Here is a 24,365-nt window from a genome sequence, read left to right as displayed (position 1 = left end):
GATACCCAGTCTAAGATACCAGAGAGAAAGCAACGCAGAGGTAGAAGCACTGTGGCTAGTAAAACTCTCTAGAGGATACCCAGTCTAAGATACCAGAGAGAAAGCAACGCAGAGGCACTGTGGCTAGTAAAACTCTCTAGAGGATACCCAGTCTAAGATACCAGAGAGAAAGCAAGGCAGAAGCGCTGTGGCTAGTAAAACTCCCTAGAGGATACCCAGTCTAAGATACCAGAGAGAAAGCAACGCAGAAGCACTGTGGCTAGTAAAACTCCCTAGAGGATACCCAGTCTAAGATACCAGAGAGAAAGCAACGCAGAGGCAGAAGCACTGTGGCTAGTAAAACTCCCTAGAGGATACCCAGTCTAAGATACCAGAGAGAAAGCAACGCAGAAGCACTGTGGCTAGTAAAACTCCCTAGAGGATACCCAGTCTAAGATACCAGAGAGAAAGCAACGCAGAGGCACTGTGGCTAGTAAAACTCTCTAGAGGATACCCAGTCTAAGATACCAGAGAGAAAGCAAGGCAGAAGCGCTGTGGCTAGTAAAACTCCCTAGAGGATACCCAGTCTAAGATACCAGAGAGAAAGCAACGCAGAAGCACTGTGGCTAGTAAAACTCCCTAGAGGATACCCAGTCTAAGATACCAGAGAGAAAGCAAGGCAGAGGCAGAAGCACTGTGGCTAGTAAAACTCCCTAGAGGATACCCAGTCTAAGATACCAGAGAGAAAGCAACGCAGAAGCACTGTGGCTAGTAAAACTCCCTAGAGGATACCCAGTCTAAGATACCAGAGAGAAAGCAAGGCAGAGGCAGAAGCACTGTGGCTAGTAAAACTCCCTAGAGGATACCCAGTCTAAGATACCAGAGAGAAAGCAACGCAGAAGCACTGTGGCTAGTAAAACTCCCTAGAGGATACCCAGTCTAAGATACCAGAGAGAAAGCAACGCAGAGGCACTGTGGCTAGTAAAACTCCCTAGAGGATACCCAGTCTAAGATACCAGAGAGAAAGCAACGCAGAGGCACTGTGGCTAGTAAAACTCCCTAGAGGATACCCAGTCTAAGATACCAGAGAGAAAGCAACGCAGAGGCACTGTGGCTAGTAAAACTCCCTAGAGAAAGAAAACAAAATGAACACATACTTTAGTCCAGACTGAGGGAAGATAAACTAAATAAATGACAAGAGAAAGTTTGCATTGTATCTCTTCTGCTTTCGTTGACCTTTAGGAACACAAGGCCAGAGATGATAGAGTCTAACCATCTGAAATGGTTAGACTGCTGTGTGTGATGTTGATGTTCCTGTATGTTATTGACACCACACATGTGTTATTGTTCTGTCAAGAAGTTCTATGTAATGTCCAGATACTCTTGTCGACTTCTGTCAGTGTCTCACCAGCAGTAGTCTGACTTTAGACATTCATGAGGAACACTGAGTCACACACTCTACGTGACCAAAGGTATGTGGACACCTGCTCGTCAAACATCTCATTCTAAAACAAAGGGCATTAATATGGAGTTGGTCCCTCCTTTGCCGCTATAACAGCCTCCACTCTTCTGGGAAGGCTTATTCACTAGATTGTTAGAACATTGCTGCGGGGACTTGCTTCCATTTAGCCACAAGAGCATTAGTGAAGTCGGGCACTGATGTTGGGATCGCAATCGGCGTTCCAATTCATCTCAAAAGTGTTCGATGGGGTTGAGGTCTTTGTGCAGGCCAGTCAAGTTCAACCACACCTATCTCCACAAACCCTTTCTGTATGGACCTCGCTTTGTGCACGGGGGCATTGTCATGCTGAAACAGGAAAGGGCCTTCCCCAAACTGTTGCCACAAAGTTGGAAGCAAAAATAGTCTAGAATGTCATTGTATGCTGTAGCATTAAGATTTCCCTTAACTGGACCTTAGGGGCCCATCCATGCAGTCATATTGTTCTTATTGATCCTACCACAGTCATATTGTTCTTATTGATCCTACCATACAGTCATATTGTTCTTATTGATCCTACCATACAGTCATATTGTTCTTATTGATCCTACCACAGTCATATTGTTCTTATTGTTCCTACCATACAGTCATATTGTTCTTATTGTTCCTACCATGCAGTCATATTGTTCTTATTGTTCCTACCATGCAGTCATATTGTTCTTATTGTTCCTACCATACAGTCATATTGTTCCTACCATACAGTCATATTGTTCCTACCATACAGTCATATTGTTCCTACCATACAGTCATATTGTTCCTACCATACAGTCATATTGTTCCTACCATACAGTCATATTGTTCCTACCATACAGTCATATTGTTCCTACCATACAGTCATATTGTTCCTACCATACAGTCATATTGATCCTACCATACAGTCATATTGTTCTTATTGATCCTACCACAGTCATATTGTTCTTATTGATCCTACCATACAGTCATATTGTTCTTATTGTTCCTACCATACAGTCATATTGTTCTTATTGATCCTACCATACAGTCATATTGTTCCTACCACACAGTCATATTGTTCCTACCATACAGTCATATTGTTCCTACCATACAGTCATATTGTTCCTACCATACAGTCATATTGTTCCTACCATACAGTCATATTGTTCCTACCATACAGTCATATTGTTCCTACCATACAGTCATATTGTTCCTACCATACAGTCATATTGTTCTTATTGTTCCTACCATGCAGTCATATTGTTCCTACCATGCAGTCATATTGTTTGTGAAGAAAAACGTATTGTCAATGTATACAAACGTATTTGGTTGATTTATTATTGCTTATGTAAGATATATAATTAATATAGAAATCATTATTATTGTATGGAAACTGTGCTATTATGGTAAATATGTATTAGAATCCTTTTATTGCTAATAACGGCACCTAGTGGACATTATGGATTCACCTTTTAGAACGGCAGGGCTTAATCAATCAAGCCAATACTTTACAATGTGGCAATATCCAAAATGGCACCCTAATCCCTATTCCCGGGGAGTCTAGGGAATAGGGTTCGATTTGTGATGCAGACATTGACATTTGGAGTTTCTTTACTGTAAGTTTAACATTACTCACTACAACCCATTTGACCTTTTGACCTTGGTCTAAAATAGCGCACTAAAAGGCATAGTGTTCCATTTGGGAAGCAGGCTGTGTCCTACCATCTGGGTGTTCGTAAGGTAGCCAGGTGTGCTTGGTGTTCTTGTGATATTTGTTGCTCCTCTGGACACACTGTTGAGCGCGGAAGTCTTCGTAGGGTCCGACACACTCCTCCATGTTACACATCTGGTAATCGAAGGTGGACCCGGGGCAATCCCGACCGCCGTACGCAGGCCTGGAGACAGGGGGCGACAACACGGAAACAATAAACAAACAATCCAGTAATCAACACCTACTGTGTATCCCAAATAGCACCCTGTTCCCTATGGACCCAGGTCAAAAGTAGTGCAGTGAATAGAGAATAGAGTGCAATTTGGGATACATCCCAGGAGGGCCTGTCGTTCAGGTTCAGTGATTAGATCTATTTAACTGTAATGTGGATCAGGGTAGAACTGGGCCTGTCGTTCAGGTTCAGTGATTAGTTCCATTTAACTAGATCTGAGATCTGAGTCTCTAATCAGGGTCATGATGTAGTACACAGGGTTCATTATTATTTAGGTGACACGTACTCACATACAGTATACGCATAAAGTCACGCCCGCACGGAAACATGCACGCACACACACACACACACAAATATCCAAGGAAAGTTCAGCGTAAAGAAACACATGATCCCCCTCGGCTTTCCTTCAGACATCCTCTGACACGTCTCTGACTAAACAGACAAAGTATCTGTCGACTACATGTCACATTATGTGTATGAGTCATATAGCCTGTAGGTAGAGGTCCTAACAGGATGTAGGTAGAAGTCCTAACAGGATGTAGGTAGAAGTCCTAACAGGAAGTAGGTAGAAGTCCTAACAGGATGTAGGTAGAAGTCCTAACAGGAAGTAGGTAGAAGTCCTAACAGGATGTAGGTAGAAGTCCTAACAGGAAGTAGGTAGAAGTCCTAACAGGATGTAGGTAGAAGTCCTAACAGGAAGTAGGTAGAAGTCCTCACAGGATGTAGGTAGAAGTCTTAACAGGATGTCGGTAGAAGTCCTAACAGGAAGTAGGTAGAAGTCCTAACAGGATGTAGGTAGAAGTCCTAACAGGATGTAGGTGGAAGTCCTAACATGATGTAGGTAGAAGTCCTAACAGGATGTAGGTAGAAGTCCTAACAGGATGTAGGTAGAAGTCCTAACAGGAAGTAGGTAGAAGTCCTAACAGGATGTAGGTAGAAGTCATAACAGGATGTAGGTAGAAGTCCTAACAAGAAGTAGGTAGAAGTCCTAACAGGATGTAGGTAGAAGTCCTAACAGGAAGTAGGTAGAAGTCCTAACAGGATGTAGGTAGAAGTCCTAACAGGAAGTAGGTAGAAGTCCTAACAGGATGTAGGTAGAAGTCCTAACAGGATGTAGGTAGAAGTCCTAACAGGATGTAGCTAGAAGTCCTAACAGGATGTAGGTAGAAGTCCTAACAGGATGTAGGTAGAAGTCCTAACAGGATGTAGGTAGAAGTCCTAACAGGAAGTAGGTAGAAGTCCTAACAGGATGTAGGTAGAAGTCCTAACAGCCTGTAGGTAGAAGTCCTAACAGGATGCAGGTAGAAGTCCTAACAGCCTGTAGGTAGAAGTCCTAACAGGATGTAGGTAGAAGTCCTAACAGGATGTAGGTAGAAGTCCTAACAGGATGTAGGTAGAAGTCCTAACAGGATGTAGGTAGAAGTCCTAACAGGATGTAGGTAGAAGTCCTAACAGGATGTAGGTAGAAGTCCTAACAGGAAGTAGGTAGAAGTCCTAACAGGATGTAGGTAGAAGTCCTAACAGGAAGTAGGTAGAAGTCCTAACAGGATGTAGGTAGAAGTCCTAACAGGATGTAGGTAGAAGTCCTAACAGGAAGTAGGTAGAAGTCATAACAGGAAGTAGGTAGAAGTCCTAACAGGAAGTAGGTAGAAGTCCTAACAGGATGTAGGTAGAAGTCTTAACAGGATGTAGGTAGAAGTCTTAACAATATGTAGGTAGAAGTCCTAACAGGAAGTAGGTAGAAGTCCTAACAGGATGTAGGTAGAAGTCCTAACATGATGTAGGTGGAAGTCCTAACATGATGTAGGTGGAAGTCCTAACAGGATGTAGGTAGAAGTCCTAACAGGAAGTAGGTAGAAGTCCTAACAGGATGTAGGTAGAAGTCCTAACAGGATGTAGGTAGAAGCCCTAACAGGAAGTAGGTAGAAGTCCTAACAGGATGTAGGTAGAAGTCCTAACAGGATGTAGGTAGAAGTCCTAACAGGATGTAGGTAGAAGTCCTAACAGGATGTAGGTAGAAGTCCTAACTGGATGTCGGTAGGAGTCCTAACAGGATGTAGGTAGAAGTCCTAACAGGATGTAGGTAGAAGTCCTAACAGGATGTCGGTAGGAGTCCTAACAGGATGTAGGTAGAAGTCCTAACAGGATGTAGGTAGAAGTCCTAACAGGATGTAGGTGGAAGTCCTAACATGATGTAGGTGGACGTCCTAACATGATGTAGGTGGAAGTCCTAACAGGATGTAGGTAGAAGTCATAACAGGATGTAGGTAGAAGTCCTAACAGGAAGTAGGTAGAAGTCCTAACAGGATGTAGGTAGAAGTCCTAACAGGATGTAGGTAGAAGTCTTAACAGGATGTCGGTAGAAGTCCTAACAGGATGTAGGTAGAAGTCCTAACAGGATGTAGGTAGAAGTCCTAACAGGATGTAGGTAGAAGTCCTAACAGGATGTAGGTAGAAGTCCTAACATGATGTAGGTAGATGTCCAAACAGGATGTAGGTAGAAGTCCTAACAGGATGTAGGTAGAAGTCCTAACAGGATGTAGGTAGAAGTCATAACAGGATGTAGGTAGAAGTCCTAACAGGATGTAGAGGATAACGTCAGTGAGGAGACCTAAGAACCCACCCCGGAGCCAGATTTATACATCTCTATCCACACTACCCACAATGCCCCCCACCTGTTCCCCTGTGACAGACACTCACACAGGGTTGTTACAAGTTCTGCTCCGGGAGCGTACTCCACCTCCACAGGTTCTGGAGCAGGACCCAAACTTAGTCCAGGACCCCCAGTTACCGTCATGGCCCTGAGGCTGGTTAGAGGAGCGCCAGATACAGTGGCCCTTGAAGCACCACTAAACAGACAGGACACAGGAGAGTCAACAGGACATACAGTACACACAGTACATAGACTATCTGTCCATTTATCAGCCCTATTCTCATTAAAACCATGGCTAGAATGGAGCCCTGACCATGTCACTGGTATATAACAACTCTATAGAGCGATGACAGCTAAAGGAACATGGAAAGAACACTGTTATGACCACCGTGACTCCATTAATCATGACTAGCCAATGAAATGCTAACTTCACGCTAATTAAATGCTTAGTAAGTACATTCAAACTGTTCCTTCTGTTTATCCATTTGAACTATTGTGTACTTAATTCTTTTTAAAACATTTTACATATTTTTTTTCAGAAAGGAGACAGTGGAGTCAACATGTATACAATATCTTTCCATTCGTTGGCTCCGTTAGCATTCAAACCATGGCTAGAATGAGCCCTGAACATCTCCTGGGTCAGAGTTCACAACAACTGTTATGCTTCGAGCAATCCTGGCTAAAGGAACATGGAGAGAACAAGAGAACGAACACTATTCGTCCATGAAGTATGAATAGCTGATTAAATGCTCCTTAAACAGGGTAGCCTAGTGGTTAGAGCATTGGACTAGTAACCAAAAGGTTGCAAGTTCAAATCCCCGAGCTGACAAGGTACAAAATCTGTCATTCTGCCCCTGAACAAGGCAGTTAACCCACTGTTCCTAGACCAGTTAACCCACTGTTCATAGGCTGTCATTGAAAATAAGAATTTTTCTTAACTGACTTGCCTAGTAAAAAATAAAATAAAATAAAAATGAATGGTTAAGGTGCCACCTGTGTTACACAGCCATTGCAGTTGGACATCAGTACATGTGGGACGTAGAACAAATATAAGCACTATAACATTCCAACTGGCCAATCTGTTATTTCTAATATTAATTTAGTAAAACTTCTTCAAATAATTGTGTACTTTTTGGAGAACTGTTTCTAAAGATGAAGTATAGCAGTGTATATTATTAGGTCTATCTATTGTCATCAGAAATCCATGGTTTGTTTTCGAACCATTTCTCACCTTCGACGGTGCACATTCCGTCCCATCCACCGGAGGACCCTTCTTGGTCTTACAAAAGTACTGGTTATCAGGGTGACTACACCACAGCTGCTTGCAGGGATCGTAGGTCCGGAACTATACGGGGGGGAGACAGAGACAGAGAGAGAGAGAGAGAGAGAGAGAGAGAGAGAGAGAGAAGAGACAGAGACAGAGACAGAGACAGAGACAGAGACAGAGACAGAGACAGAGACAGAGACAGAGACAGAGACAGAGACAGAGACAGAGACAGAGACAGAGACAGAGACAGAGACAGAGACAGAGACAGAGACAGAGACAGAGAGAAAAAAAGAGAGAGAGAGAGAGAGAGAAAGAGAGAGAGAGAGAGAGAGAGAGAGAGAAAAGAAATAGGATGTAAGAGAGAAGAGGAGGGAGTAGGGAAGAGGAGGTCAGAGAGAAAAGGAGAGAGTAGGGAAAAGGAGGTCAGAGAGAAGAGAGAGGAGAGAGTAGGGAAGAGGTGGTCAGAGAGAAGAGGAGAGGGTAGGGAAGAGGTGGTCAGAGAGAAGAGAGAGGAGAGAGTAGGGAAGAGGTGGTCAGAGAGAAGAGGAGAGGGTAGGGAAGAGGTGGTCAGAGAGAAGAGGAGAGAGTAGGGAAGAGGAGGTCAGAGAGAAGAGAGAGGAGAGAGTAGGGAAGAGGTGGTCAGAGAGAAGAGGAGAGAGTAGGGAAAAGGAGGTCAGAGAGAAGAGAGAGGAGAGAGTAGGGAAGAGGACGTCAGAGAGAAGAGGAGAGAGTAGGGAAGAGGTGGTCAGAGAGAAGAGAGAGGAGAGAGTAGGGAAGAGGATGTCAGAGAGAAGAGGAGAGTAGGGAAAAGGATGTCAGAGAGAAGAGGAGAGAGTAGGGAAGAGGTGGTCAGAGAGAAGAGAGAGGAGAGAGTAGGGAAGAGGATGTCAGAGAGAAGAGGAGAGTAGGGAAAAGGATGTCAGAGAGAAGAGGAGAGAGTAGGGAAGAGGATGTCAGAGAGAAGAGGAGAGAGTAGGGAAGAGGAGGTCAGAGAGAAGAGGAGAGAGTAGGGAAGAGGAGGTCAGAGAGAAGAGGAGAGAGTAGGGAAGAGGAGGTCAGAGAGAAGAGGAGAGAGTAGGGAAGAGGAGGTCAGAGAGAAGAGGAGAGAGTAGGGAAGAGGAGGTCAGAGAGAAGAGGAGAGAGTAGGGAAGAGGATGTCAGAGAGAAGAGGAGAGAATAGGGAAAAGGATGTCAGAGAGAAGAGGAGAGAGTAGGGAAGAGGATGTCAGAGAGAAGAGGAGAGAGAACGGAAGAGGTGGTCAGAGAGAAGAGGAGAGAGTAGGGAAAAGGAGGTCAGAGAGAAGAGGAGAGAGAACGGAAGAGGTGGTCAGAGAGAAGAGGAGAGAGTAGGGAAGAGGAGGTCAGAGAGAAGAGGAGAGAGAACGGAAGAGGTGGTCAGAGAGAGAGATGAGAGGTAGTTAGTGCATTTCCGTGGCCAGTCTACGGGTCACCTAGTCTCTTCCCAGAAGTCATGGCCCCTCTGCAATCTCAAACAGGGAAAAAGCTGCCCACTATCTAAGCCTATGGACCAGGGGGATAATAAGGAGAACGCAGGACCCTGCTCCATCTAAGACTAACCTGTGTAATATTTGAATCCCATCATCAGGAGATCAAAGTCCTGAGTGGTACTGAGTGCCCCCATGCAGTCCTGAATCTGCGTCCCAAATGGCAAGATATTCCCTAATGGGCCCTGGTAAAAAAAAAGCAGTGCACTATATACGGAATAGGGTGCCATTTGGGACACACATTGACAGGCTGCCCCGTCACCAACGGTCACAGTCGTTGTTCTCAGATCTCAGGGGTCTAGCTAGCTGCTGAGGGGGACTTACAGCGGTGCACATCTTGTAGCCCACGCCGAAATCAAAACGACACTGCTCGTCCATGGAGTAGTTAATCCCAGGTAGCTCAGGAAGCTTGGGCCACTTGTGTTCAAAAGGGTTGTCCAGGAGACAGTCATAAGAGCTGGAGGGATAAGACACATCAGAACAGAGACAGTCATAAGAGCTGGAGGGATAAGACACATCAGAACAGAGACAGTCATAAGAGCTGGAGGGATAAGACACATCAGAACAGAGACAGTCATAAGAGCTGGAGGGATAAGACACATCAGAACAGAGACAGTCATAAGAGATGGAGGGATAAGACACATCAGAACAGAGACAGTCATAAGAGATGGAGGGATAAGACACATCAGAACAGAGACAGTCATAAGAGCTGGAGGGATAAGACACATAAGAACAGAGAAAGTCATAAGAGCTGATCAAATTGATCATAAATACAGTGTAGACATTGTTAATGTTGTAAATCACTATTGTAGCTGGAAACGGCAGATTTTTAATGGAATATCTACATAGGCGTACAGAGGCCCATCATCAGCAACCATCACTCCTGTGTTCCAATGGCATGCTGTGTTAGCTCATCCAAGTCTAGTTGATCATTAGAAAACCCTTTTGCAATTATGTTAGCACAGCTGGAAACTGTAGTGCTAATTAAAGAAGCAATAAAACTGGTCTTCTTTAGACTAGTTGAGTATCTGGAGCATCAGCATTTGTAGGTTTGATTACATGATCAAACTGGCCAGAAACAAATAACCTTTTTCTGAAACTCGTCAGTCTATTCTTGTTCTGAGAAATGAAGGCTATTCCATGCGAGAAATTGCCAACAAACTGAAGATCTCATACAACACTGTGTACTACACCCTTCACAGAACAGAGCAAACTGGCTCTAACCAGAATAGAAAGAGGAGTGGGAGGCCCCGGTGCACACATGAGCAAGAGGACAAGTACATTAGAGTGTCTAGTTTGAGAAACAGACGACTCACAAGTCCTCAGCTGGTAGCTTCATTAAATAGTACCCGCAAAACACCAGTCTCAACATCAACAGTGAAGAGGCGACTCCGGGATGCTGGCCTTCTAGGCAGAGTTGCAAAGAAAAAGCCTTATCTCAGACTGGCCAATAAAAAGAAACGATTAAGACACAGACACTGGACAGAGGAACTAGTAGGCCAGCATCCCAGAGTTTCCTCTTCACTGTTGACGTGATATAGGTCAGTGATATATGTCAGTGATAGGTCAGTGATATATGTCAGTGATAGGTCAGTGATAGGTCAGTGATATATGTCAGTGATATATGTCAGTGATAGGTCAGTGATATAGATCAGTAATATATGTCAGTGATAGGTCAGTGACATAGGTCAGTGATATATGTCTCTGATAGGTCAGTGATATATGTCAGTGATATATGTCTCTGATATAGGTCAGTGATATATGTCAGTGATATAGGTCAGTGATAGGTCAGTGATATATGTCAGTGATAGGTCAGTGATATATGTCAGCGATAGGTCAGTGATATTTGTCAGTGATAGGTCAGTGATATATGTCAGTGATATATGTCTCTGATAGGTCAGTGATATATGTCTCTGATAGGTCAGTGATATATGTCAGTGATAGGTCAGTGATATATGTCAGTGATATATGTCTCTGATAGGTCAGTGATATATGTCAGTGATATAGGTCAGTGATAGGTCAGTGATAGGTCAGTGATATAGGTCAGTGATAGGTTAGTGATATATGTCAGTGATATATGTCAGTGATATAGGTCAGTGATAGGTCAGTGATATAGGTCAGTGATATAGGTCAGTGACATAGGTCAGTGATAGGTCAGTGATATATGTCAGTGATAGGTCAGTGATATATGTCTCTGATAGGTCAGTGATATATGTCTCTGATATAGGTCAGTGATATATGTATCTGATAGGTCAGTGATATAGGTCAGTGATATAGGTCAGTGATACATGTCAGTGATAGGTCAGTGATATATGTCAATGATACATGTCAGTGATACATGTTAGTGATATAGGTCAGTGATATAGTTCAGTGATATAGGTCAGTGATATAGGTCTCTGATAGGTCAGTGATACATGTCAGTGATGTCAGTGTTATGTCGGTGACCAGGATTCCTGGAAAAGCTGTGAACTCTGGGAAAGTTGTCAGAACCCTAGTCAGTGGTACGGTGAAGGCTGCACCTACTGGATGTATCGGTTCAGTTCCTGTTTACTGCAGCGTGACCAGTGGTAGCGATGGAAGGCTGCTTGGACCAGCGGTGCCATGATACTCCCCATGCTGGTCTCGTCAGAACAACGATTCCCCTGTCCGTCATGTTCCATACCTAACCTGTTGAAATGGTACCTGAGTTATTGATGAGCAAAACACAGTATTACGCTCAAACACAAAGCCAGTCTCAAATGACTCTCTGTTCCCTATATAGGGCATTACTGTTGACTCTCTGTTCCCTATGTAGGGCATTACTGTTGACTCTCTATTCCCTAAATAGGGCACTACTGTTGACTCTCTGTTCCCTATATAGGGCATTACTGTTGACTCTCTATTCCCTATATAGGGCACTACTGTTGACTCTCTATTCCCTAAATAGGGCACTACTGTTGACTCTCTATTCCCTATATAGGGCACTACTGTTGATTCTCTATTCCCTAAATAGGGCACTACTGTTGACTCTCTGTTCCCTATATAGGGCATTACTGTTGACTCTCTATTCCCTATATAGGGCACTACTGTTGACTCTCTATTCCCTATATAGGGCACTGCTGTTGACTCTCTATTCCCTATATAGGGCATTACTGTTGACTAGGGCTCATAGGCCTCAGATCAAAAGTAATTCACTATATAGGGAATATATAGTTTAGTACGTAGACAAAATCTCTTTGCTTGGGATAACTTACGATAATTCTTATAATTATGTAATGGTCCTGGCTAGACTAAGTAGAGTAGCAGCTCTAATGTAATGGTCCTGGCTAGACTAAGTGGAGCAGCAGCTCTAATGTAATGGTCCTGGCTAGAGTAAGTGGAGCAGCAGATCTAATATAATGGTCCTGGCTAGACTAAGTGGAGCAGCAGCTCTAATGTAATGGTCCTGGCTAGACTAAGTATAGCAGCAGCTCTAATGTAATGGTCCTGGCTAGAGTAAGTGGAGCAGCAGCTCTAATGTAATGGTCCTGGCTAGACTAAGTGGAGCAGCAGATCTAATATAATGGTCCTGGCTAGACTAAGTGGAGCAGCAACTCTAATGTAATGTTCCTGGCTAGACTAAGTGGAGCAGCAGCTCTAATGTAATGGTCCTGGCTAGACTAAGTGGAGCAGCAGCTCTAATGTTATGGTCCTGGCTAGACTAAGTGGAGCAGCAACTCTAATGTAATGGTCCTGGCTAGACTAAGTGGAGCAGCAGCTCTAATGTAATGGTCCTGGCTAGACTAAGTGGAGCAGCAGCTCTAATGTAATGGTCCTGGCTAGACTAAGTGGAGCAGCAACTCTAATGTAATGGTCCTGGCTAGACTAAGTGGAGCAGCAGCTCTAATGTAATGGTCCTGGCTAGACTAAGTGGAGCAGCAACTCTAATGTAGTGGTCCTGGCTAGACTAAGTGGAGCAGCAGCTCTAATGTAATGGTCCTGGCTAGACTAAGTGGAGCAGCAACTCTAATGTAATGGTCCTGGCTAGACTAAGTGGAGCAGCAGCTCTAATGTAATGGTCCTGGCTAGACTAAGTGGAGCAGCAACTCTAATGTAATGGTCCTGGCTAGACTAAGTGGAGCAGCAGCTCTAATGTAATGGTCCTGGCTAGACTAAGTGGAGCAGCAGCTCTAATGTAATGGTCCTGGCTAGACTAAGTGGAGCAGCAGCTCTAATGTAATGGTCCTGGCTAGACTAAGTGGAGCAGCAGCTCTAATGTAATGGTCCTGGCTAGACTAAGTGGAGCAGCAACTCTAATGTAATGGTCCTGGCTAGACTAAGTGGAGCAGCAGCTCTAATGTAATGGTCCTGGCTAGACTAAGTGGAGCAGCAGCTCTAATGTAATGGTCCTGGCTAGACTAAGTGGAGCAGCAGCTCTAATGTAATGGTCCTGGCTAGACTAAGTGGAGCAGCAGCTCTAATGTAATGGTCCTGGCTAGACTAAGTGGAGCAGCAGCTCTAATGTAATGGTCCTGGCTAGACTAAGTGGAGCAGCAGCTCTAATGTAATGGTCCTGGCTAGACTAAGTGGAGCAGCAACTCTAATGTAATGTTCCTGGCTAGACTAAGTGGAGCAGCAGCTCTAATGTAATGGTCCTGGCTAGACTAAGTGGAGCAGCAGGTCATAAATATATATATATAGTAAGAGTAACAGGAAAGTCAAAACTAACAGCAAGGTGGATTTACAGTCTGTGTAATTCAGTCAATGTGTAATTCAGTCAATGTATAATTGGAAAAGCAGTCACACATAGTTGTTGCAGGTTAATTATTCGATGATAAACTTGAAAGAAAATAACTGGAATTACAATTGACTTCCTGAATAGACCGACTTGAAATGCAAATCGCCCCCCATCTGGAGTGTGTCTAAGTTCTGTGTTTACCAGCTGTGTCCATGTCTCTGTTCCCAATGGCAGCCTACTTCCTTTGCAGTGCAGAGAACCCCCCCCCCCCCAAACACACACGCAGCTCTTTGCTTGTATTCCTTTTAGTTTCTTCCAGCTATGGGGCTCACAGGTCCCGTAGGACTCTGGTCAACAGTAGTGAACAACAGGGAAGGAGGGCGCCACTTGGGACGCAGCCAGTGTGCTGCGATGACTTACACATGTCCGGTCTCGTGCGCCACCACGAAGGCCGAGGAGAATCCGTCCTCGTGGTTCAGAGTGCAGCTCCTCAGAGGGTGGCACATGCCTGTCACCGGGGCGTAACCTAGGCAACACAGATCACACACACACGGGCACTGATAACAAACCGCTAGGCAGAGATGAAGGGTTGTAATGGCTGTTACATCACACCTGGGTTCAAATAGTACTTGAAATCATTTGAAATACTTCAGCTGGGCTTGATTGAGCTTGCCTGGCGCTATGGAACCAATGGAATAGTTGCACAATCCCAAAACTCCGCCCACCTGGCACTCCAGGTAGACTAATCGTGGTGCTTAAAGTATTAGAAATAAAAACAAATATTACTTGAACCCAGGTCTGGGTACATATGCCTCTCTAAGGCTCTGATCAAACCACGGTTATGATGATGTGGTGTGGATGGATTAAGGTGAGACTAGGTCGGCCTGCTTTTAGATGTCTGTCTGTGTTTCGGGAGACGTCTTCAATACCAATTTATCTAGTAAATCAGACATAAATCATACATTAATATCTTGGTCAGTGGTCGACTTCATCTACAGGGAGGCCAATTTCAAGAACACATTTCTAGTTGCAATGACAACCTGTCAAGAGGCATATAAAGTATCTATTGCATTTTGCAATAGTTTTGTGTACATGTGAAATAGCAGGTATATTCTCCTGACACTGGTAGGTACCTCTAGTTGTCAGAATTCCCAGAATGCACGCACATTTTAACAGGTAGTAGTTGTGTAAACATAGCTACTGCGTAAACATTGCTTCTAACACAGGATGTTGGATTGACTTCAGCTTTAAGTGTTGTTTGTGTGTTTGTTTTTTTACATAAGAGAAAATGATGAATTATCCCAACAGAGCCAATGCTATTATAATTATAGTGTCTGACATATACCTACTGCAATTAACAAAGAACTACTAATTGGAATACAAATCAGAACAACGAATATGAAAATGAACACAGATTACTGTATATAAAGCATGTCGTCTTCATGTGTGGCTCAGTCCCAAATGCCACCCTGTTCCCTATATAGTACACTCCTTTTGACCAGGGACCATAGTGCGCATCATAGGGAATAGTGTGCCATCTGGGACAGATGCACATGAAGAAGACTTGGTTTATAGTCTGTGTTCCATTTCCATAGTAGCTGTTCTGATTTGTGTCCAATGAGCAGTTTGTTGTTGATAGCAGTAAGTACGTTTCTCTGTTGTTAGCTGATACGTGCTGCTGCTGAACAGATGAGTAAAATAACCTTTAAAAAATATACTGTGTCAATAATCAGGAAATGCCTAAAGGCAGGAAATGATGCTACGATAAAAAAAATGAAAAACTGTCAAACTTTGAGAAAGGCCTGAATATTTTGTCTGTGTACTTGCTTGTGTCTAAATTCCTCCTCTAGCTACTGAAATAGACAGTAAGCTTGAAGGCATTTAGTTAAACCCAGCACAGACAGACCAACACAAGCTTGCTAAAACCAAACACAACCCTATAATATAACCCAACAATACCCAGCACAGACAGACCAACACAAGCTTGCTAAAACCAAACACAACCGTATAATATAACCCAACAATACAGTAATGACACATATTTACACACAAAGCACAAAGGACACATGAATACAACTACTATACTATACATAAGTACTATACTATATACTATACATAAGTGCTATACTGTATACTGTGTATAAAACTACTATACACTATAAATAACTACTATACTATACACTAACTACTATACTATATATAACTTCTATACTATATAATAAGTACTATACTATATATAAAACCACGATATACTATATATAACTACTATACTACATACTAACTACTATACACTATATATAACTACTATACTATATACTTACTACTATACTATATATAACTACTATACTATACATAACTACTATACTATACATAACTACTATACTATATATAACTACTATACTATATACTTACTACTATACTATACATAACTACTATACACTATATATAACTACTCTACTATGCATAACTACTATACTATAGATAACTACTACACACTATATATAACTACTATACTATACATAACTACTATACTATACATAACTACTATACTATATATAACTACTATACTATATACTTACTACTATACTATACATAACTACTATACACTATATATAACTACTCTACTATGCATAACTACTATACTATATACTTACTACTATACTATATATAACTACTATACTATACATAACTACTATACTATACATAACTACTATACTATATATAACTACTATACTATATACTTACTACTATACTATAGATAACTACTATACACTATATATAACTACTATACTATACATACCTACTATACTATACATAACTACTACACACTATATATAACTACTCTACTATGCATAACTACTATACTATAGATAACTACTATACACTATATATAACTACTATACTATATACTTACTACTATACTATACATAACTACTATACTGCATACTAACTACTATACACTATATATAACTACTATAATATATACTTACTACTATAATATACATAACTACTATACTGTACATAACTACTATACTATACATAACTACTATACTACATACTAACTACTATACACTATATATAACTACTATACTATATACTTACTACTATACTATATATAACTACTATACTACATACTAACTACTATACACTATATATAACTACTATACTACATACTTACTACTATACTATATATAACTACTATACTATATACTTACTACTATACTATACATAACTACTATACACTATATATAACTACTCTACTATGCATAACTACTATACTATAGATAACTACTATACTATAGATAACTACTATACACTATATATAACTACTATACTATACATACCTACTATACTATACATAACTACTACACACTATATATAACTACTCTACTATGCATAACTACTATACTATAGATAACTACTATACACTATATATAACTACTATACTATATACTTACTACTATACTATACATAACTACTATACTGCATACTAACTACTATACACTATATATAACTACTATAATATATACTTACTACTATAATATACATAACTACTATACTGTACATAACTACTATACTATACATAACTACTATACTATATACTTACTACTATACCATACATAACTACTATACTGTACATAACTACTATACTGTACATAACTACTATACTGTACATAACTACTATACTATATACTTACTACTATACCATACATAACTACTATACTGTACATAACTACTATAATATACATAACTACTATACTGTACATAACTACTATACTATACATAACTACTATACTATATACTTACTACTATACCATACATAACTACTATACTGTACATAACTACTATACTATATACTTACTACTATACCATACATAACTACTATACTATACATAACTACTATACTATATACTTACTACTATACCATACATAACTACTATACTGTACATAACTACTATACTATACTATAACTACTATACTATACTATACTATACTATACTATACTATACTATACTATACATAACTACTATACTATACATAACTACCATACTATATACTTACTACTATACCATACATAACTACTATACACTATATATAACTACTACACACTATATATAACTACTATACTATACATAACTACTATACTATACATAACTACTATACTATATACTTACTACTATACCATACATAACTACTATATTGTACATAACTACTATACTATACTATAACTACTATACTATACTATACTATACATAACTACTATACTATACATAACTACCATACTATATACTTACTACTATAATATACATAACTACTATACTGTACATAACTACTATACTGTACATAACTACTATACTATACATAACTACCATACTATATACTTACTACTATACCATACATAACTACTATACTATACATAACTACTATACTATACTATACTATACATAACTACTATACTATACATAACTACCATACTATATACTTACTACTATACCATACATAACTACTATACACTATATATAACTACTATACTATATACTTACTACTATAATATACATAACTACTATACTGTACATAACTACTATACCATACATAACTACTATACACTATATATAACTACTATACTATATACTTACTACTATAATATACATAACTACTATACTGTACATAACTACTATACTATACATAACTACTATACTATATACTTACTACTATACCATACATAACTACTATATTGTACATAACTACTATACTATACATAACTACTATACTATATACTTACTACTATAATATACATAACTACTATACCATACATAACTACTATACACTATATATAACTACTATAATATATACTTACTACTATAATATACATAACTACTATACTATACATAACTACTATACTATACATAACTACCATACTATATACTTACTACTATACCATACATAACTACTATACTATACATAACTACTATACTATACTATACATAACTACTATACTATACATAACTACCATACTATATACTTACTACTATACCATACATAACTACTATACACTATATATAACTACTACACACTATATATAACTACTATACTATACATAACTACTATACTCGATCAAGAGATGTGCAGCGATCCAGATTAACTAAGCGTTTTGTTTGGTTCAAATGCAACATTTTTAGGGGGGGTTGTTGTTGAAACAAATGGTCCTGCTCTCTGACCATGTGAAGACCTTTGGCATGCAGGTAAAAAAGCAGAAAATGCAGACACAGACAGATATTGATGATCGGGGCTGCTTCAGTTGGCCATGTCCCAAATGCCAATCTATTCCCTATATAGAGGACCAATTTTTTTTAGACTAGAACTCTATTGGCCCTGGTCCAAAGTAGTGAACTACATAGTGAATGGAGTACCATTTGGGACTCGTGCTCTGTGGTGATTAGCTAGAACCCAATGATGTCACTATAGCCAGATTTAAACCAGTTCTGGTTGTAATGTGGTTGTAATGGCGTTATTTTATCTAGCTCTGCCCGATGGCAAAGAACTACAAGGAACATGGCGGCACATGGTGGCATCCTATGGTTATGTAGTTATATCAAATGGTCAGATGGTTATATCAAATGGTCAGATGGTTATGTAGTTATATCAAATGGTCAGATGGTTATGTTATAATGGTTATGTAGTTATATCAGATGGTCAGATGGTTATGTTATAATGGCTATGTAGTTATATCAGATGGTCAGATGGTTATGTTATAATGGCTATGTAGTTATATCAAATGGTCAGATGGTTATGTTATAATGGTTATGTTATAATGGTTATGTAGTTATATCAAATGGTCAGATGGTTATGTAGTTATATCAAATGGTCAGATGGTTATGTTATAATGGTTATGTAGTTATATCAAATGGTTATGTTACAATGGTTATGTTATAATGGTTATGTAGTTATATCAGAGGGTTATGTTATAATGGTTATGTTATAATGGTTATGTAGTTATATCAGATGGTTATGTTATAATGGTTATGTAGTTATATCAGATGGTTATGTTATAATGGTTATGTAGTTATATCAGATGGTTATGTTATAATGGTTATGTTATAATGGTTATATAGTTATATCAAATGGTTATGTTATAATGGTTATGTAGTTATATTAAATGGTCAAATGGTTATATAGTTATATCAAATTAAAATGGCTTAGTTGTACTTAGTTAGACGTAGTTCTACTTAGTTAGAATGGCTTAGTTAGATGTAGTTCTACTTAGTTAGAATGGCTTAGTTAGACGTAGTTCTACTTAGTTAGACTGGCTTAGTTAGACGTAGTTCTACTTAGTTAGAATGGCTTAGTTAGACGTAGTTCTACTTAGTTAGAATGGCTTAGTTGTACTTAGTTAGAATGGCTTAGTTGTACTTAGTTAGAATGGCTTAGTTAGACGTAGTTCTACTTAGTTAGAATGGCTTAGTTAGACTTAGTTGTACTTAGTTAGAATGGCTTAGTTCTACTTAGTTAGAATGGCTTAGTTAGACGTAGTTCTACTTAGTTAGAATGGCTTAGTTAGACGTAGTTCTACTTAGTTAGAATGGCTTAGTTAGACTTAGTTGTACTTAGTTAGAATGGCTTAGTTAGACTTAGTTGTACTTAGTTAGAATGGCTTAGTTGTACTTAGTTAGAATGGCTTAGTTCTACTGGCTTAGTTAGACTGGCTTAGTTAGAATGGCTTAGTTAGACTGGCTTAGTTAGACTGGCTTAGTTAAACTGGCTTGGTTAAACTGGCTTAGTTAGACTGGCTTAGTTAGACTTAGTTAGACTGTCTTAGTTAGACTGGCTTAGTTAGACTGGCTTAGTTAGACTTAGTTCTACTGTCTTAGTTAGAATGGCTTAGTTAAACTGGCTTAGTTAGAATGGCTTAGTTAAACTGGCTTAGTTAGAATGGCTTAGTTAAACTGGCTTAGTTAGTCTGGCTTAGTTAGACTGGCTTAGTTAGACTGGCTTAATTAGACTTAGTTAGACTTAGTTAGAATGGCTTAGTTAAACTGGCTTAGTTAAACTGGCTTAGTTAGAATGGCTTAGTTAGAATGGCTTAGTTAAACTGGCTTAGTTAGACTGGCTTAGTTAGAATGGCTTAGTTAAACTGGCTTAGTTAGACTGGCTTAGTTAGAATGGCTTAGTTAGACTGGCTTAGTTAGAATGGCTTAGTTAAACTGGCTTAGTTAGAATGGCTTAGTTAGACTGGCTTAGTTAGAATGGCTTAGTTAGACTTAGTTCTACTTAGTTAGAATGGCTTAGTTAAACTGGCTTAGTTAGAATGGCTTAGTTAGACTGGCTTAGTTAGACTTAGTTCTACTTAGTTAGAATGGCTTAGTTAAACTGGCTTAGTTAGAATGGCTTAGTTAGACTTAGTTCTACTTAGTTAGACTGGCTTAGTTAGGCTTAGTTAGACTGGCTTAGTTAGATTTAGTTCTACTTAGTTAGACTGGCTTATTTAGAATGGCTTAGTTAGACTTAGTTCTACTTAGTTAGAATGGCTTAGTTAGACTTAGTTCTACTTAGTTAGAATGGTTTAGTTAGACTTAGTTCTACTTAGTTAGAATGATGGATGGTGTTTCTTCTTCCATAATAGTTGAGTCGCTCATCATCTATTTAAATGCTGCAAGCAAAATGGCACAACAGGAAAGCAATGGAGATGCGCTAGCTGAGCCCTTTATCTGAAGACAGATAAAAGATATTCAAGAGAATGGAGACTATATACATTCACATGAAAAAGACATGGTGAGCTTGGCATGGAAGAGTATGAGAAAAAGTTGCAGTAGGTACAGTAGCTATGGTACAGTAGCTATAGTGCAGTAGCTATGGTACAGTAGCTATGTTATAGTAGCTATGGTATAGTAGCTATAGTGCAGTAGCTATGGTGCAGTAGCTATAGTGCAGTAGCTATGGTACAGTAGCTATGTTATAGTAGCTATGGTACAGTAGCTATAGTGCAGTAGCTATGGTACAGTAGCTATGGTACAGTAGCTATGTTATAGTAGCTATGGTATAGTAGCTATAGTACAGTAGCTATGGTACAGTAGCTATGTTATAGTAGATATGGTACAGTAGCTATAGTGCAGTAGCTATGGTACAGTAGCTATGGTACAGTAGCTATGGTACAGTAGCTATGTTATAGTAGCTATGGTATAGTAGCTATAGTGCAGTAGCTATGGTATAGTAGCTATAGTACAGTAGCTATGGTACAGTAGCTATGTTATAGTAGCTATGGTACAGTAGCTATGTTATAGTAGCTATGGTATAGTAGCTATAGTACAGTAGCTATGTTATAGTAGCTATGGTACAGTAGCTATGGTACAGTAGCTATGTTATAGTAGCTATGGTATAGTAGCTATAGTACAGTAGCTATGTTATAGTAGCTATGTTATAGTAGCTATGGTATAGTAGCTATAGTACAGTAGCTATGGTACAGTAGCTATGTTATAGTAGCTATGGTACAGTAGCTATGTTATAGTAGCTATGGTACAGTAGCTATGTTATAGTAGATATGGTACAGTAGCTATAGTGCAGTAGCTATGGTACAGTAGCTATGGTACAGTAGCTATGGTACAGTAGCTATGTTATAGTAGCTATGGTATAGTAGCTATAGTGCAGTAGCTATGGTATAGTAGCTATAGTACAGTAGCTATGGTACAGTAGCTATGTTATAGTAGCTATGGTACAGTAGCTATGTTATAGTAGCTATGGTATAGTAGCTATAGTACAGTAGCTATGTTATAGTAGCTATGGTACAGTAGCTATGGTACAGTAGCTATGTTATAGTAGCTATGGTATAGTAGCTATAGTACAGTAGCTATGTTATAGTAGCTATGTTATAGTAGCTATGGTATAGTAGCTATAGTACAGTAGCTATGGTACAGTAGCTATGTTATAGTAGCTATGGTACAGTAGCTATGTTATAGTAGCTATGGTACAGTAGCTATAGTGCAGTAGCTATAGTACAGTAGCTATGTTATAGTAGCTTATAGTAGCTATGGTATAGTAGCTATAGTGCAGTAGCTATGGTACAGTAGCTATGTTATAGTAGCTATAGTGCAGTAGCTATGTTATAGTAGCTATGTTATAGTAGCTATGGTACAGTAGCTATGGTACAGTAGCTATGGTACAGTAGCTATGGTACAGTAGCTATGGTACAGTAGCTATGTTATAGTAGCTATGGTACAGTAGCTATGTTCTAGTAGCTATGGTACAGTAGCTATGTTATAGTAGCTATGGTATAGTAGCTATGGTATAGTAGCTATGGTACAGTAGCTATGTTATAGTAGCTATGTTATAGTAGCTATGGTACAGTAGCTATGGTACAGTAGCTATGTTATAGTAGCTATGGTATAGTAGCTATAGTACAGTAGCTATGTTATAGTAGCTATGTTATAGTAGCTATGGTATAGTAGCTATAGTACAGTAGCTATGGTACAGTAGCTATGTTATAGTAGCTATGGTACAGTAGCTATGTTATAGTAGCTATGGTACAGTAGCTATGTTATAGTAGATATGGTACAGTAGCTATAGTGCAGTAGCTATGGTACAGTAGCTATGGTACAGTAGCTATGGTACAGTAGCTATGTTATAGTAGCTATGGTATAGTAGCTATAGTGCAGTAGCTATGGTATAGTAGCTATAGTACAGTAGCTATGGTACAGTAGCTATGTTATAGTAGCTATGGTACAGTAGCTATGTTATAGTAGCTATGGTATAGTAGCTATAGTACAGTAGCTATGTTATAGTAGCTATGGTACAGTAGCTATGGTACAGTAGCTATGTTATAGTAGCTATGGTATAGTAGCTATAGTACAGTAGCTATGTTATAGTAGCTATGTTATAGTAGCTATGGTATAGTAGCTATAGTACAGTAGCTATGGTACAGTAGCTATGTTATAGTAGCTATGGTACAGTAGCTATGTTATAGTAGCTATGGTACAGTAGCTATAGTGCAGTAGCTATAGTACAGTAGCTATGTTATAGTAGCTTATAGTAGCTATGGTATAGTAGCTATAGTGCAGTAGCTATGGTACAGTAGCTATGTTATAGTAGCTATAGTGCAGTAGCTATGTTATAGTAGCTATGTTATAGTAGCTATGGTACAGTAGCTATGGTACAGTAGCTATGGTACAGTAGCTATGGTACAGTAGCTATGGTACAGTAGCTATGTTATAGTAGCTATGGTACAGTAGCTATGTTCTAGTAGCTATGGTACAGTAGCTATGTTATAGTAGCTATGGTATAGTAGCTATGGTATAGTAGCTATGGTACAGTAGCTATGTTATAGTAGCTATGTTATAGTAGCTATGGTACAGTAGCTATGGTACAGTAGCTATGGTATAGTAGCTATGTTATAGTAGCTATGGTACAGTAGCTATGGTACAGTAGCTATGTTATAGTAGCTATGGTACAGTAGTTATAGTTATACACTGAACAAAAATGTAAACGCAGCACGCAACAATTTCAAAGTTTTACTGGGTTACTGTTCATATAAGGAAATCTGTCATTGGAAATAAATTAGGCCCTAATCTATGGATTTCACATGACTGGGAATACAGATACATCTCCTACACATAGAGTTGATCAGGCTGTTGATTGTGGGCTGTGGAATGTTGTCCCACTCCTCTTCAATGGATGTGCAAAGTTGCTGGATATTGGCGGGAACTGGAACACGCTGTCGTACACATTGATCCAGAGCATTCCAAACATGCTCAATGGGTGACATGTCTGGTGAGTATGCAGGCCAGAGAAGAACTGGGACATTTTCAGCTTCCAGGAATTGTTTACAGATCCTTGCGTCATGGGGCTCTGCATTATCATGCTGAAACATGAGGTGATGGTGGC

General features: G+C 39.4%; 1 protein-coding gene across 4 annotated transcripts in view; it reads right to left on the bottom strand.

Moving 5' to 3' along the window:
* Nucleotides 1-24,365, bottom strand: part of LOC109887346 (A disintegrin and metalloproteinase with thrombospondin motifs 3) — a 157,807-nt gene that overhangs the window by 28,227 nt on the left and 105,215 nt on the right. For all 4 annotated transcript variants that reach the window (XM_031816174.1, XM_031816173.1, XM_031816171.1 and 1 more), the window contains exons 7-12: nt 13,914-14,019; nt 11,321-11,464; nt 9,122-9,254; nt 7,257-7,370; nt 6,073-6,221; nt 3,152-3,324 (exon numbers count right to left, since the gene is read on the bottom strand). In XM_031816174.1, coding sequence (XP_031672034.1) covers nt 3,152-3,324; nt 6,073-6,221; nt 7,257-7,370; nt 9,122-9,254; nt 11,321-11,464; nt 13,914-14,019 — 819 coding nt within the window. The remainder of the gene's footprint in view (nt 1-3,151; nt 3,325-6,072; nt 6,222-7,256; nt 7,371-9,121; nt 9,255-11,320; nt 11,465-13,913; nt 14,020-24,365) is intronic.

The sequence above is a fragment of the Oncorhynchus kisutch genome, unplaced genomic scaffold, assembly GCF_002021735.2.
Source record: "Oncorhynchus kisutch isolate 150728-3 unplaced genomic scaffold, Okis_V2 scaffold754, whole genome shotgun sequence".
NCBI lineage: Eukaryota > Metazoa > Chordata > Actinopteri > Salmoniformes > Salmonidae > Oncorhynchus > Oncorhynchus kisutch.
This window is presented reverse-complemented; position numbering and strand designations above follow the sequence as displayed.